The sequence below is a fragment of the Tympanuchus pallidicinctus genome, unplaced genomic scaffold (assembly GCF_026119805.1).
Source record: "Tympanuchus pallidicinctus isolate F22 unplaced genomic scaffold, pur_lepc_1.0 scaffold6, whole genome shotgun sequence".
NCBI classification, from domain to species: domain Eukaryota; kingdom Metazoa; phylum Chordata; class Aves; order Galliformes; family Phasianidae; genus Tympanuchus; species Tympanuchus pallidicinctus.
In genome coordinates this window covers 37,957,951-37,974,569 of record NW_026294780.1, presented here as the reverse complement: position 1 = coordinate 37,974,569, position 16,619 = coordinate 37,957,951, and the positions used below count along the sequence as shown (strand labels likewise).

The following is a 16,619-nucleotide window of genomic DNA, read 5'->3' as shown; positions in this document are numbered from 1 at the left end:
CTGTATATATTATTTTTACTTCTTAATGTATTCATGAAGGTGTCTACCATATGAGGAAATCACATCACACGCCTGTAGATACCACGTTATTCAGGTATCAAATTATTTTCTTTGAGACAGAGTGACACTCATGTAAGCACTTGTAGCAATGCTCTGCAAATCACAGCTAATGCTACTCTCTGTTAAAAGATTCAGTGCATACTGAAGAAAAGTATTTTTCAATGATAATCCCTAACGGTCATGAAATCTCCTGACTGATTGATTTTAATATATTTATCACTGTATACAAATATTGAACCAACAGTTAGGGAGTAAGAGTATTAGGATGATTCTGGGCAGCCTGATTTAGCACTTGCCAACCCTGCACATAGCATGAAGTTGAAACCAGATGATCACTGTGGTCCTTTTCAAACCAGACCATTCTATGATAATTAAAGAAAATGACAAAGTCTGTTCTTTACATTATTTAAAAAAAAAAAAAAAAAAAGAGAAGAAACATTTGGTGTTCTTGGTGCTGTTTCTGTCCTTAATCTAATGCTTTCTTCTCCAGTGAAATCAGCATCACAAATTGGTTATATACTAAAAGCAGTGAAAGCTGCTAGATATCTCTGATATTCTCCAGTACCAGAATGAGATACTGAAACAAAACGCATCTATTTCAAAGGAAGCTCAGCCTAGGATTGTTGCCATACATTTACAGATTGATTTCCTGCAGATAGTTCTTGCTTCATTCTGTCTTTTTCCAGAAATATACATTGTTGTTTTGTAATCTAAACAACTTGAGATTTTTCTACCTTTTTTCCCACTTGTATCCAGATACACAAACCAACGTGGTAAAAAAGCTTTCAAGAAACATAACTGCTTTTCACAACTGCATTTGCACTGTACTCTAGATCATTGCTTGCTTCACTCTTGCTTCATATTTTAGAGCAGATTTTTTACAATTACTGATAACATCACAGATATGAGCAAAAGATGGGGCTACAAGCAGGGTTTCTGGGAAAGCCGAAAGTAAATAACAAATCCTACTAAAAATATCATATGTAAAATAAGGAAATACTACCAAACTATAGCCATTCAAAATAAAAATCAATTTTCTTATGCTTATTTAAAACAGTTAAAGCACCATAAAATCCACAAAACAAAGTAATTTTAATCATACTCAGTGTCAAGAAACATACACTAGCACATAATAAGAAAAGTAGCTCCCAACAATGAAATCTGAAGTAAATTCTAAAATCTGAAATGAAATCTGTGTGCATACATACTAAATGTGTGTAAATCAACCTTTTCCCGAGAACTGGAAAGCATATCAAAATACACAGCACACTTTTTCAAGAACATGATGGTGAGCTGATCTTAGAAAAGTATTTAACAATTTGTACCTTAAAACGTGTATCTTGGGTTGCAAGTTAGAGCTCACCAATTTCACTGAATACAGAATCTTACAGGAAATACTGACCTCGCTTTCACAAAAAAAATATTGCTGTCTTCTAGTTGAAAATATGGCTGTATTTATCTTCTAAATACAAAATTACATTTCATGAGCAATATTACAGAAGTACAACAGATGTATTTCCAAAGTTTGCATTTGTTAAGAGCTTTAGCTTATCTTTCACCAAATCAGAACGATAGTAATATAGATCATTTACTGTACTGTGATACACTCTTGTGGTATATCAAGGAATGAGGTGATCATCCAATCATAACTGGATAAAGAGAATCAACACATAAATATCACTTTATACTATAAAACTGAGTGCAACTTGACCACAAATTCTAATCTCTTACGTTGAAAAAGAAAAAAAAAAAACATAATGCCGCATGAGAAAACAAGTAATGGAAAAATGCAGCATACCTACCAAAACTAGCACATCAGACAAATATCATGAATACAGTTTTAGGTTAAATATTAAAACTTCCCAATTAGTAAATTCATTTAAAACTATACCCAGAAAACTTCTCATTCCTTCAGTAACTTATGCAACAAAACACTTAACATTAAAGCTTATGGAACTCTTGCTCTTCAGTTTTTTGAGACTGATAATAATGTAGCTTCTATATTAATAGATTTTGAGTAGTCAGTCTAGTACATAAGTTCAGTTACATTTACACAGAAAAATATTTTTTACTATGCAATAGAAGTAACAGTACATCAATTATTCCAAAAGTAATGCCTCCTGTTTGTTTCCATGGAAACTACAACAGATACAAGAAGCACAATAACACTATTTGATGTAGCAAATTCTCAGATTCTCAGATACAAAACACTGCTTTTCAACATAGTCACCACACATAGCTATGTGTTGCCATTTATGAACAAGACCCTGCATGCTGCTCTTATAAGAAAACGCACCAGTGAACGTGGCCTACTATCAATCATTGTCACTGCTGAAATGCACCACTCACAACCTCACTGTGCTCACATCCACTGCCTCCATATATGTTCAGTAAGTGCAGATGAATACTGATAGGTGCAATTTATTCCTCATGGAGGAATTCTGCCTCTGACATTGAGGGCCAGCATAATAAAATAGGAGGCACTACTTTTAAAGCAGCCCTTGTATTTCTTTATTACATGGGCATATATCTTTGCATTAGCCTCCTCTACTCTACTGTCATCAGACCCTACCTGAAGTAACGCATTCAGCCGTGGGGCTCCCAAAATAAAAAGGACATGGATCAGCTGGAGTGGGTATAGGAAGGGTCACAAAGATGAACAGAAGTTTTATGCACCTCTTATGGAAAAACAGGCTGAGAGAGCTGAGGTTCAGCCTGGGTAAAAGAAAGGTCCAAGGAAACCTTTTAGCAGCCTTCCAGCACTTAAATGTCACTTATGGGAGAGATATGGCAGGATTCTCTACCAGGAAGTTAAGTGATGGGACAAGGAGTAACAGTTCCAAGCTAAAAAAGTGTAAATTTAGATTTGATATTAGGAAGATTCCCCAGAAAAGTTGTGGATGCCCCATTTCTGTCAGGTTTCAAAGCCAGTCTGGATAGGGCTTTGAGCAACCTCGTCTAGAGGAAGGCTTCCCTAACCATGTCAGGGAATCTGGAACTAGATGGTCTTTAAGGTCCCTTCCAAACAAAACTATTATTTCTTCTATAATATGCTACAAGAGAGTAAAAGTAAGTTCACTTAACATCATTTTTAGCCCTTTTAGTATCCATCATATTAACACCTGTAAATGCATTAATCCTAACCCTAACCCCACAGCTTTGTAGCCTTCTGCATGAGGCCTGGATCCACCCTGTGGCTTAGCTACCATGCCATGATAATGGCAGCCAAAACACTGGTGTGCTATCAACACTGTCTCAGACCAAAACCAGAACAGTACATGGATTCTGAGACTCAACTGATAGCAGTGAATGTATTCTGCTTTCCCACTTTTCAGGTATGACCAAGTCCAGTCTTTCATTCATCACTGCCAGTTCTCTTTTACAGAGTCTTAAAAGAACAATCTAGTCCACACTAGTAGATTAATACTGATAGTAAACTTTCTCCCTCAGGTGTCTTGCAGTTCGGATTACATAAAACCATTTGATTTTAGTTTTATACTTCAGGGTTTCTTTCTTTTCACAGCAGCGTTACAGCTCTGTTGAATTCTACTTGCCAAGAATTATCTTGCCATGTGCAACCGAGTCTCGAATCCCAGTTTCTCTTCATGCATCCCAGTTACATCTACCTGTCATTTTATCAGCTTTCATAGCAGCTTTCATTGAAGTAACCTTGCTGAACATATGGACACTTCTCCAACTTTCCAGTGTTTCAGATAAATGACCAAATACTTTGAAATATGTTGAAATGCCAGTTACAAAAAACAGAATCCTGCTGCATATCTATCAAATATATTGCAACCAGATTTTAAACCACACAAAGCATTACTCTGCATGATCAAGGAACCACAAAGGCAGGCAGTCACCTTAACTTGTTACCCTTGTCAGTTATACTTACACACTCACAATTTTAGGAACAGCCATTTCTATTTTAAAGGACAAGTCAGAGTGTACAGAAGGAAACATTTTGTCTTTATAACTGCTAAGCTGAGTAATAGAGCAGATAAGGTTTCTAAATTTCATTACTGAGGTGTCGTTGGAGGAAAGTAAGGTTGGTACAGAAGTGCTATCTTGTCAGCTAATATTTAAAAAGAAAAGCAGTGCCACACTAAGTTGTAAAAATGAGAGAAGTGGGGAAGTGAAGCCATAAAACAGAAATACAAAGTTGTTAATAACTACAGAAGAGTATATTGTTTGCTTTTCTTAATTGAAATGAAGATAGAAGCAGCAAACTGATCCAGAAGAATGTATCTAATAACACAACTATTGTTTTGCTATATTTACCTGTTACACCAGTAATTGTTATTGCTTTTCTTATGTTCATTCAGGAAAAAGACTGGCTTGGGGGCATTGGTACAAGAACTTCATTAACAAAAGAATGAAAAGAAATCTTTGTTTTCTCAACATCCAATACTTACACTAATTTGCAAGAGGCAGGACACAGACCATTGTCACTGGTACCCCATTTCTCTTATGACAGACATATAACTGAATCTTTCACCTAAGTAGTTTAGTGGGTCAAGTAATCTCAAGTGTTTTCTTTTCACAGACTTCTGTGTGACAAGCCAGATTAATAAATCATTGTATTACAGCAAAGTATCTGGGAAGCTTAATTTAATTAAAAAAAAAAAAGGCATGAAAATGACCCATCTTATTAGGACAGTTTTCAGGATGCTGAACTAGGTTCTATCCTCTGTAAAAGTGAATATTTTTAAAAACATCATTTTATCCTGAATACAACCATTTCAGCTAAGATCTGAAAGCTATGAAAGAATGGAGAGAGCTTAACTGAAATAAATATCTACAAGACATTTAGAATATGGACATCCTTTATCAAGATGCTTGGTTCATCAACCACTAGACCAGGCTGTGCAGGGCCACATCCAGCCTGGCCTTGAATGCCTCCAGGGATGGAGCATCCACAACCTCCTTGGCCAACCTGTTTCAGAGCATCACCAACCCCTGTGTGAAAAACTTCCTCCTAATATCTAACTTAAACCTCCCTCGTCTCAGTTTAAAACAATTCCCCCTTGTCCTATCACTATCCACCCTCATAAACAGCCATTCTCCCACCTGTTTATATGCTCCCTCCAAGTACTGGAAGGTCACAATGAGGTCTCCCTGGAGCCTTCTCCAAGCTAAACAATCCCAGTTCCCTCAACCTTTCTTCATAGGAGAATGTAATGCAGGAGTATGTAATCTAAGTGGGGAAAAAAGGACTGTAGTCACTTTTTACATATAAATTAAAATTTCGTTTCAGCGTTATCAAATCAAATGCAAATAGAATAAAAGGTTGCAACAAATATACTGCCATTTTCTATGTGGTACAGTAGAGTCTTTCCAATAGTTTTCAATACAGCTGCCTAATCAAAAGTCACTGCTCATTAACAAATCTTCTTTGTTTTCATAAACTGTATTGCTTTTGAAGTAAAATTACAAGACTTAGGCCATTTACAGAAAAACTAAATGTTTTTTAAAGGAGGAAAAACAATGCTCATGTAAACTTATATGTTAGTAATTTTCAGTGGCAGTGACTCTGCAGGCTTGCTATGCAAGGTTTATCAAACAGTTCTTTCTTGCATTTAAATTTACTGAACTCACAGTGAAGAAAAGACTAGAATAAAGTACTGCTGTAATGAAGATGTTATTGCACTCAAATATAGTGTTATCTTTAGTCAGACATAAATGCTTGTGACATTAGATTAGAAATTTATCAAAACTACTGAGTGAATAAATATTACAGAATCACAAAATTACCAAGGTTGGAAAAGACCTCCAAGATCATCTAGCCCAACTGTCCACCTACCAACAATATTGTCCCACTAAACCACATCCCTTAGTAAAACATCTAAACATTTCTTTTCATTCGTTTCATGAACTTATGATAGTAAGCAGGCTTTCTTCCTCTCACGATACGTACAAATAATACCTATCTCCTCTGGGATTTTACTTACCCACATAATTAAAAAAATATTCTCTACTTGAAATCATCATCATACTCTATTTTAACTGGCAATAAAATAAATCGATTTTTGCCAAGTCAAATGTGCTTTGCCTTTAATAGCAATTGTTAAGTGATCTCCATCTTGACCCACAAGCTTTTCTAGTTTATGAAAGTTGGGCTTGGATATCATCTCTACTGCCAGGTCAACCCATCTTAGGAGTATATTCATTCACCGTTATTTAAAAATAATGTTGGTTTAAAGGATATTTAAAGTTGACACTGCAAGGGGGTCAAACCTAAACACATCAGGTTTTACTTCTACCTCTACGTAGTCCCTTCCAACCCCTGTAGGGGGTGATAACAGTTATATTAAAAGGTAACTAATTTATTCACTACTGTATTAGCAGCAGAAGTTACTAGGTAATGTTGTTGGTAGTCTTAGAGGTTTGTAACAATGAGATTCTACAAGTAGAACAGTTGGAAGCAACTCCAGCATGAGGACAGCAGGCTCTACCTAATACCTCAGGATCCATACCTTATGCTGATTAGGCTATAAAATATAAAATACAGCACAGATCTCATTTGTTGATTTGACCTTCTTGCTCTCTTCCATGGTTTAAAAAGGTTTGAGTCATGGTTTGAGACTTAGGTGACACCAGAGCAGTGTAGACCTTGTTGTTTTTTCTTATATAATACATGCAAACACACTTAGCACTGAGATGTAAGAAGAACACCTTGAAAAATAATGTTGGCCCAAGAAGAACACATTCACCAATATGTGCTAAAACTCCAGAACTGAATTCACTTCAGAACTCTACAAATTACAGTAGCTTACAAAAAAATTTCTTACACAGTCATTTACTAACACAAAGACTAAGAACCTTTTTGAATTTATGTAGAGGGAAAATTGTCACCCAAATACATGTTAGAAGAAAATGTCAATATTAAAGGAGTCAGCATACTCTTGGAACCATCCAAATAGTGCAAAATTCAGTTGAGATATTTCCAATAATTAATGGAAGCTAAATCAGTATGCTCATCGTCATATTTCAGAAAAATCTGGCAGAATTATAGGAAGGAGAAAAAAAAAAATAAAATCAAAGAGAACTATATTGACCTTTTCAAGGCAAGTGCCAACAGAGATAGCACTCCTAGAGAAGTGCTTTATTTTTGAATAATTAAATCTGGCATGAGCTCTGGTGTGATGGGATCAGGCACTGCCATCTCCAGTAAGCTTAGCATGAAAATCTGTCCCAGCCAATAAAAAAAAACTGTACAAAGATCGTTCAGTCCTTCTCTCTAGAGTTTACCAGATCAGTTCCCCTTTGATATCTAGAAAAGAAAGAAGAATAAATTTATAATTTTCCCTGCCATCTCCCATTAACTGCAGTTATCTCCATATTGTAAAAAATAATGAAGTATTTAGGAGCTGTTTTTGCATCTACAATTTCAAATCCTCACTTGGCCTTTCAACACATTAACATAAAAATTTAAAAAATTGCTCTTATTGGAAAAAGTCAAATTAATCTATTAATACTGTTTTCATCGTAAAACTACTACCTTTCTTACATTTTGCATACATGGAACAAATTGATATTTTGTACTTAGATACTCTCAAAATGTTGTCCTTGTTAGAGACTGCTTTCTTGTGTGCTCCATATACCATCAAAACCTTATATTTGCCTTCAGCAAATCACTTCAAACAGCAGAAAGAAGACTAAGCAAAATGTAGCTGGTTCTGAGTTCAGTTATTGTGAAAACTTATTCTGTGTGAAGCTTAGGCACTGCTTTCTCAGGATATTAAATGTACTGCTATGTACCTGTTGTAGACTCTGTGGAAATAAATAGGAGGCATTACTTTCAGAGCAACTTACAGTCTTTCACCAGCTTTTGTTTTATATTGTCCATATTGTCAAAGCAGCCCCACAAACCAAGTGCATTTCTTATTACCATTTCATTACTTCTCTACTTTCTGCAAGCAAGCAAACTGTACACTTACATATAACACCTTATTTTAGCATTTGAGTCCTAAACATGTTAGCTTCAAGCTACTCCAGGTAAACAACAGGCTCTAATACCTAAGATTAAGGAGATTAAAAACTTAAAAAACGCCCCACTGACCAGTGATGCATGTAGTGCACTACTATTGTCTGTGCAATGTGACACCATGCAAACTTTATCACTACTTGTAATCCAATATTCTCCTGACTTCCCAAAAGATGATGTTCCTTTTCCCACACACACCAGCCTACGAATGTTCTATTCTTTCCTGTTTCTCTTGGACATACTGTGCCTGTGTTTGACTAATGTTCTTTTAGCGTGCTGAACTTCTGAACTTGTCTCCAAATTGTCTCGGCAGCTCCCTAGCTAACTTCCTGTTTTCAAATACTTAACTAGACTTTTCAGTATTGGCTGAAGTATCCTATGAAAAAAAAATCAGAATTCTAAAGAAGATTACAAACAATATTCTGCTTAAATTTATTTTCCTACACTTAATGACTTTTCTCATTCCTTCCATCTGGCTAAGTCTTTTAAATGTTATCCTATTCCTTGTGATTGTGTCCTTAGCTTCACAACTGAGTCACATGCATTAATTTTTTAATGTCATTTAGACTTCTTCTGAATTAAAGTACAGTGTTTGCTTGAATCTCTAAAATAGCATTTTCAGAACAGTTTCTGAGCTTCTTGTAGGCATGACTACCTTGTTTGCTGGATCATCTTCCTATGTCATTTAGTTCTCCATCCTGAAGCTAAATATGTGTATGTTGGACTGACTCAGATTGTTCTTTCCTGATCCACTAAAATTATGATCATTCTCTCCTCCTACCTCCTTTGTACAATTCTAGACCACTCTGAGAACAGCTTCGTTTGGCTTTAGTTACAGAATACCAGAAACACTCATTTTCTTGTAATGTCCTGATGAGTAATTGATGCAAGTCCATACATAGGTAGTCGAATCTCCCACTGCACTGCCACCAAATTTGCAGCTTTTCTCAGCAACATACTCTCACAATCTCTTCCAATCCAAACCATTCTATAATCCTATGCACTCATCAACATCTGCACCAGCAAAGATGATCCCACTGTCTCTGAAATGCACCACGCTTGATAAGATCCATGGTTTGGGCTCCATACACATCCAACAAAGTATCAATGAATATCAATGAGTATAATTTTTTCTACATTGAGGAACTCAATCACACAGCTTTTCTTCATATTAACTTCCATGTCAGATGCTTTTTTGTCAGATGCCATTTTGTTAGACTGATCCTTGCTGCCACCTTTTGCACAGCAACAAAATGTAACGGAATGTTGGTGGGAAGGTTTAACCTCTACAGCCATACCAACAGCAACTGCCTCTGACATGGTGGACCAACAAAATAAAATAGGAGGCATTACTTTCAGAGCAGTCAGTATAAAGGTGTTGTCATTTGATCCAATTTTTGTTTGTTCATCTTACATTTTAGGCTTTTGATAATTCAGAAGTATACATAAGGTTTGCTCCTGTTGCACTGCTCAGTTTTTCATGTATCAGTCAGATTTAAGTCATCTATTTGGTTTAATGCTTCCAAAGAATTATATTAAGTGATTGCTTTGATACCAGTGTTGCCAGAAAAACTTTTCAGATCTTCTTTATTGATACACAACCATGAGCATAAATCTGATAGATCTCATATACTTGATATTTCTTATGGTTTCTCTTTCAAATCTCAGACTATCTATCATACCATATGCTTCGTTTTGCCTTTTAAAGAGAAGAATTATGAGATTGTCAAAGAAGATACATGCAAAGAATTCACATTCAATTTCAGATTTCTTTCTTTAATTTCTCAGTTGCTTTTTCCCCCCCCCCCCCCCATTGTCAATTTCCTTTCTTTTCTTCACTTTTTTTTTTTTAAACAGCCAGTGAGGTCAGGGGCCATTCCATACTTCCACACTGATGTCTCTAGGGCAGTAATTTCATTCCCTACTTCTATTCTTTTAGCTGCTGATAGAAAACTAATGATTTGAAGGTTCCAGGAGCTTTTAATATTCTTGGGGCATCTCAGAATAAAATCAGAATAAGCACGCTTTCTTGCAAATATCAAACATATGCATGCTTTTCAGTCATTAATTTAATATTTTCTCAAGCATTCATAGTGAAAATATTTCATCCACATGCTAATAAGTACTTTATGATTCTGGACCTGTGTGGATTCTGCGTCCTCCCACATTCCCTGTATAACAGGAAATCTATATGACTTTACATATTAAAGGAGTTGGCCTGCTATTTTGTCCTTGCCTACTTCTTTCATATATATATATAATCTTATTTCTTTAAGACTGCAAATTAATTTTGAGTTCAGAAAATGAGCTTTTTGATAAATAAACTGCACTTTGTTTTTCATAGCTTGCCTACAAGAATAGAATCAGCAACTGCTGCTTTGCTAGTTCTCATTGTTCCTGCTTAAATATGTAATTTTTGTAACACACGTTGCTTTCACAGAATGACTTAATTTCTGGAAAGTGACAAAAATGATAACTGTACTCTTATAACAAACAAACGAGGAAAAAATATGCCACCCATAGCTTTGAGTTATTATGAATTATTCTTATCAAACAAGCGACACAGTGAAAACATTTCCTTCAATAAGGTACTAAGACTGTAATCAGCAGGTCCAAGAAGTGATTATTTCACTCTACTTTCTTCTCTCCCAGGGAGAAGTATCTGGAGCACTTGTTCAGTTTTGCACTCACCACTTCAAGAGAAACAGAGATATATTGGAATGAGTACAGTGGAAGGCCACCAAGACGATGAGAGGGCTGAAACACGACGAAGAGAAAAGGCTTGAGAACTGTAACAGTTTGTAGAAAAGATGGAATTCTTGCTACTCTCTCCAACTATCTAACAAGAGGCTACAATAAGAGGTAAACATATTCTTCTCAGATATGTGCTATAAATAAGGAGCAACAGACAAAAGGTTCAACAACAAATACTGCAACAAGATGTTACAGAAAAAAAAAATTCACCATAGTGATGATAAACACTAAAAAACATTGCCTAGCATCATAGCCATACTTTTTATCTCTTTAGGATTATCTAGAACTCATCTGGACAAAGCCTCAAGCAACATTAATTACACTGACCCTACTTTAAAAAGATAGTTGGACGAGTTGGATTTGTATCCCTCCAAAACTACAAAACTCCATTATTTGAGAATGTCTTTGACTCTCCTGACATCCTCAAATAAAAGTGATTTTTTCCCCACATATAATCTTTGCTCCATGTTATTACTCAATATTTTTCCAACAGTTAGAAGCTAGACCCTTCCTTTACATTTTTACACTCACAGTAATGTTTCTTTCATGACTGCATTACATCTTCAATTATTTCAACTGCTTTCATTCAGAATCAACATCATTTATAACTTTGATACAAATATCTGCTGTGGCTTCAAATCTTTTCTGTATTATTGTTGTGGATGCCCTATCCATGAAGGTGTCCAAGGCCAGGCTGGATGGGGCACTTGGGCAGCTTTCTATCGTGGGTGGGTGAGTAGGCAGCCTTACATGGTGGCAGGGGGTTGGAACTGAATGGGAACTTCCAATCCAAACCATTCTATGATTATTCTCTATTCCTTTTAAACAGAGACATTTTTCAGTGGATTTTATACATGGATCAAGAATGAAATATTTACTTTGGGTACACCAGCTGGTAAAAAGTAGTAACTGACCATCTGAGTACTTCAACTGACTACATCTGAGTATTTGATTTTACATAATTACAATAAAAAGCATTTAAAGCATCACTGAACATTCTGGTCCCTTATTACACAACTGACTTCGACGGAAAGAACACATAAGCAGTTGCTTCAACAGAAACCAGCTCATTCTTTGCATGGCATCAACTCGATATAGAATCACTTTCTACTTGTCTTTTTGGTTTCAGAGACAAAGCTTTAGAAATAGTCACAGACTGTTTCCAAAGTGAATATGATTTGATGACGCTACATTATAAAGCACAATTATAAACCTCTTTAAGACTAGAGGTGCAGAAAAATGTAGGTCTCCGATTTTTTTTGACAAGTGTTGTCATGTAAGTTTTGTATGAGCTATAGAGAAGCATCCCTTCTTCCTACATCCAAGAAAATAAAAGTAGTTACTGTAATACTCTCTGAACTAGGATTAATGTTGTTAGTAAGAGATACTGAGATACCCAGTGCTGTTTACTTAGAGTTTAAGTATTCATGCAAACTTCTGTGAACCAGTTATTTGAACAAAGCTGAAAGTTAGTTGTACATCACCCTTTCAATATCTACCTAGTGCTCTAAATAAAATCTTTAGTCTCCTTTTCCTTTGGGAAAAAAAAAAAATGAGGACATACATTATTCAAGTGAAAGATTTCAAAAAGTAAGAAAAAAAAAGATTTTTTTTTTTTTTAAATAATGCAATGAACACAATCTCTAGAAAAAAAATGTACATTCATCCCTGAAGACTTTTTACCCACCATTTACTACACTATTTGGTGTAACAATGTATTTCACTCATTTTTTCAGCTGGATCCAATAATTCATCTCTATTAGGTTTTGCCAAAACAATGTATTCAGTCTATTCAGTTAAACTTTTAAAGGATATAATCTTGTTAACTCTGATGTTCTTGCTGTCTATGGAGGTTCACAATCCTCCTCTGAGCCTTCAACGTTTGGTCCGAACATCATTCAGCCTCCTAAATTTTATTGTTTAATTACATGGGAAACAGTATTTCCTCCAATGGTTTTTAAACCTTCTAACTTATTAATTCAAAGGGATTCAACTGGGAATTTTCCTAACATTATGAAAGCACCACAGTTATCTTTACACTTATTCTAATAGTCTAAGAATCTATGAGGCTTTCTTGCCTTTTTCTTTTTTTATCTTTGCACAACATTTTAAATATTCTTAAGTATCATCATTAATAAATTGCAACTCAACTCATTAGAAATACTACATCACCTTAAGCATCGAAAGCCTGCTCTGACAAAAGCTCAGCAAAACAAACAAAACAAATAAAAACCTGGAGGTTTCTAAATAACGCTGTATGTTATATTAAATAAATATATTGCAATGAAAAATGTGAAAGAAACTAAAAATTAAACAATGCCTTTTCAATTTGAAAACAAACTAATTATTTGTGCTCCTTTACCTACCCCAAAGTACTCAATCTCTGACACTAGAGATACAATCTCTGACAAGGAGCATTAAAAAAGTGTCAAGAAGTAACAGTAAGTAATTTATGTATTGGATAAATAATGTTGCAATAGCTAGTAAAACAATTTATTTCCAGAAAAGCAGAAAAGTCAAAAAATACTTGCAGAGTTTGCTCTTCTACAGGCTTTGAAAGTTAAAGAAACTAAGCAAAATGTCAAAAGACATCAAGGTTGCCATTGGTTTGCGAGAAGAACTTCACTTAAAAACTATTGTCCTTCAACCAAAACGCATCAATTAATGTATACACTCTGAGAGTAAACATATCACCTTCTTGTGTCACTGTATGTATAACCAATAGATATCAAGATGTTATGATCACAATATAATTGTATAATCAATAGATATCAAGATATTATAATCACAATATAATCAAGAGAGTTAGGCAAAGTAGATAACGATAACAAAAAGAGAATAAGTGGAAGAGCTTACCCTTCGGCTGAGCTCACCACAAAACACCAAGAGAGGTGATCTCCAGAAGAGATCCTTCCCCTCTGGTAGCCAGCTCTTAAATAGGTCTAGGAGGAGTGGAGCCAGGCTCCACCCCTTCCGGCAGCACAGGTGAATTGCCTTCACCTGTGCTCCTCTGGCTGACTCATGGCTTGCCTCAGGTGATCAATCAGAGGTTCAGGCCGTGACTCAGCAGTTCCCATACACTGTATTAGCGTATTTTATTAAGATACTCTGACAAAACTTAATAAAGAATTTTTCAAATGTCTATATTATCAGGAAACACTTCTCAGTTTTTGACATGTTAAGAGTCACAAATTTCCTTGCCATCCTTAAAGTAAAATAGTTGCATGTTCTTCAAATTTCTTTCATCACACACTCCACTTTAAAAACATAACATTGATGTATAGAACAGTATATGTTTAACAGTGTACACAGTTATTTAAGACCCAATTTTCTAAAAGGTAACTCCAAAAGCTGAAAATTGTAGGTATCAATTACTTACCCCTCTTCTGACAACAAAATGTAAGTTCCAGTTTGCAAAGCATGTCAGCATTCTCATACTTGTCCTCTTCTGCCTTAACCCAAAAACAGGACTCTGTCATTTCCTGAGGCCTGATCTTTAAGAGAGAAAAACAAAATTTAATTAATGGTTTTTATACTATGGAAAGAGTAACCTTTGTAGATTCCAAAACCGATGAAATACTTAAGGGCTACATAAAACACAAAGTTTTCCCCTAATTTTATAGTTGTTAAAATGTTTACGATCCAAGTGCTTTTGGAGAAACAATATGAAGCAGTACTGACAACATATTTGTTACTCAAAGTCTACATATAGCAAACTGTACTTGGTATTTTATTTAGATTATGAAACTTGGGTAGACTTTGGTCTCTGAACACAGCTGGTTATTTTAAATAGTATTATTTTAAATAACAGCTGGTTATATTATATTGCCTCATAAAACTCTGAAAGTTTTGTTTTGCTCTGACTATTTTCTAAAATACACTATATTGATAGTCCTGGCATACTTGATCCTGCCACAAAGGAGAGGAAAGAACTATACAGAATATATATTTGCAACTGTTAAATTTATCTAAGTACACTTATACTGAGGACAAATACAAACACTTGCAATGGTTCTCCCACAGAATGACAGAGGCAAAATACTTGTCTGGAAACTATACAGCTAAAAGTACAGTGCAGTGATTGATACAGTGAAAACAGTCCACTAAAAGACAAGGCACAGCAGGATCCAGAAAGCATGCTGCTATGAAGGTTCTATTACTTCAGCCCAGAATTATATTTTCCAGATATTTTCTCAGAAGCTTCAGGTGTGAACGGAACACAATTTTCAGGAAAGAGAAAAAAATAAAGGCAAAAAGTATGCATACCTAACATAAATTTAGCTGATTTACCTATAATGTCTTATTCCTAACAATCTATTTAATCTCTATGTACGATTTTAGAGCAGGTATTTGCCATTCATCATACTACCTTAGACCAGTTGAGCCTTTTCATGGTAACCTCCGGTCTAAATTCTTTTTTAGGCTTCAGCCCAAATGGCAGAGCACATGAAGGTGGAGACCTCTGTACCCCAGGCAGGCCTGGTGGAGGTGGTGGTGGTGGAGGAGCACCAATTCCTGCAGCGAATCCCAAGCCACTCAAAAGTGGAGGAGGAGGGGGAGGCGGTGGTGGTGGTGGGATTGCTCCATTAGAAGGCAGTGGTGGAGGAGGAGGAGGCATCTGATGTGGTTCTGCAGCTTCCAGTGGAATGGCAGATGCATCTCCAGATGTTGATGGTAGAAATCCAGGTGGCAAGGAGCCATACTGACAAGGAAAATATTCAGTTTCATATTTTTAGTAACAAAATGCCATCACTTTTACAGTCAACAAATTAAGATGGCGTGATATTTTCTGTACATAGGACACTCAAGTATGTATTATAATAAACCCAACACAGATTTCATCTTGTAACTGGAAGTCTCAATATTTGAAACAGACACTCAGACAATACCAAAAATCACAAACTGAAATTCTGTATCCCCTCATCACATTTCAGTGATCATGACCTACAGAGTGTATAACACGTGCCTTGATGAAATTTCATCTAGACTATTACTTTAACCCAAATTTAAAAACAGTTCTTGCATTCTTACTTATCCGACAGATTACGGAGAACTATTCCTAAAATTTGATTTCAGAATATGACAAAGTTAGAAATTCTGTTGAAAACTGTCTAATTCGGGAGCATTTCCATTCTGCAGGATTGAAGGCAGAAAGAAAAAAACTCCTTCCAAAAAATACAGCTGCATTACATTTGCAGATATATATAACTGGAAGCCACTCTTTTTGATAAAAGTCGGAAACATTACCATACTGTAGGTGGACAGAAGTAGCAACAGCACAATATTATACAGTACTTACTGAAGCAGTGTTTACAACTACAACAACAATTTGTAAGATAACACCTACTTAATATTCAGTGCAGTGAGGACATTTATATGAAGACGGGCTTTTCCTTTTAGAACTTCAATTTTTTTTAAAAAAAGAATCTTTTGTTGTGCTATGTTAAGAAATTCTATCCTAGGCCTTTAAGCACTGTTAAAGAGGTAACCAACAAAAAGAACAAAAGAATACATATTATCTATCTACTGGTCATAATGCTAATCAACTTCTTTCAACTTATCAACTGGCACTGTTCATTTTAGTTTTCAAACTTAGAGGGGAAACACAATAAGGAAAGATCAAACTACTTTTTTTTAAAGAAATAGCTGAAAATCAATAGATATAATTAAATAAATGCAGGACAGTTTTACTGTTTTCAAATGCTTGAAAGAAGCATTCTTTACACTGACACAGTCACTGAAATATAAGTTCTAAAGATGAAACAAACTGAATACTAAAAAGCTCCAAATACTAATAAAGTGAAAATGAGGAACAAGA

The 16,619-nt window shown here is 35.4% G+C and overlaps 2 protein-coding genes across 2 annotated transcripts in view; one reads left to right on the top strand and one right to left on the bottom strand.

Annotated features, from left to right (window-relative positions):
• Nucleotides 1-16,619, top strand: part of LOC128092112 (uncharacterized) — a 392,342-nt gene that overhangs the window by 292,557 nt on the left and 83,166 nt on the right. The gene's annotated exons all lie outside the window — the stretch shown is intronic.
• DIAPH3 (diaphanous related formin 3) overlaps nt 1-16,619 on the bottom strand; it is a 228,895-nt gene that overhangs the window by 161,706 nt on the left and 50,570 nt on the right. The window contains exons 17-18 of the mRNA XM_052705656.1: nt 15,171-15,503; nt 14,181-14,295 (exon numbers count right to left, since the gene is read on the bottom strand). Coding sequence (XP_052561616.1) covers nt 14,181-14,295; nt 15,171-15,503 — 448 coding nt within the window. The remainder of the gene's footprint in view (nt 1-14,180; nt 14,296-15,170; nt 15,504-16,619) is intronic.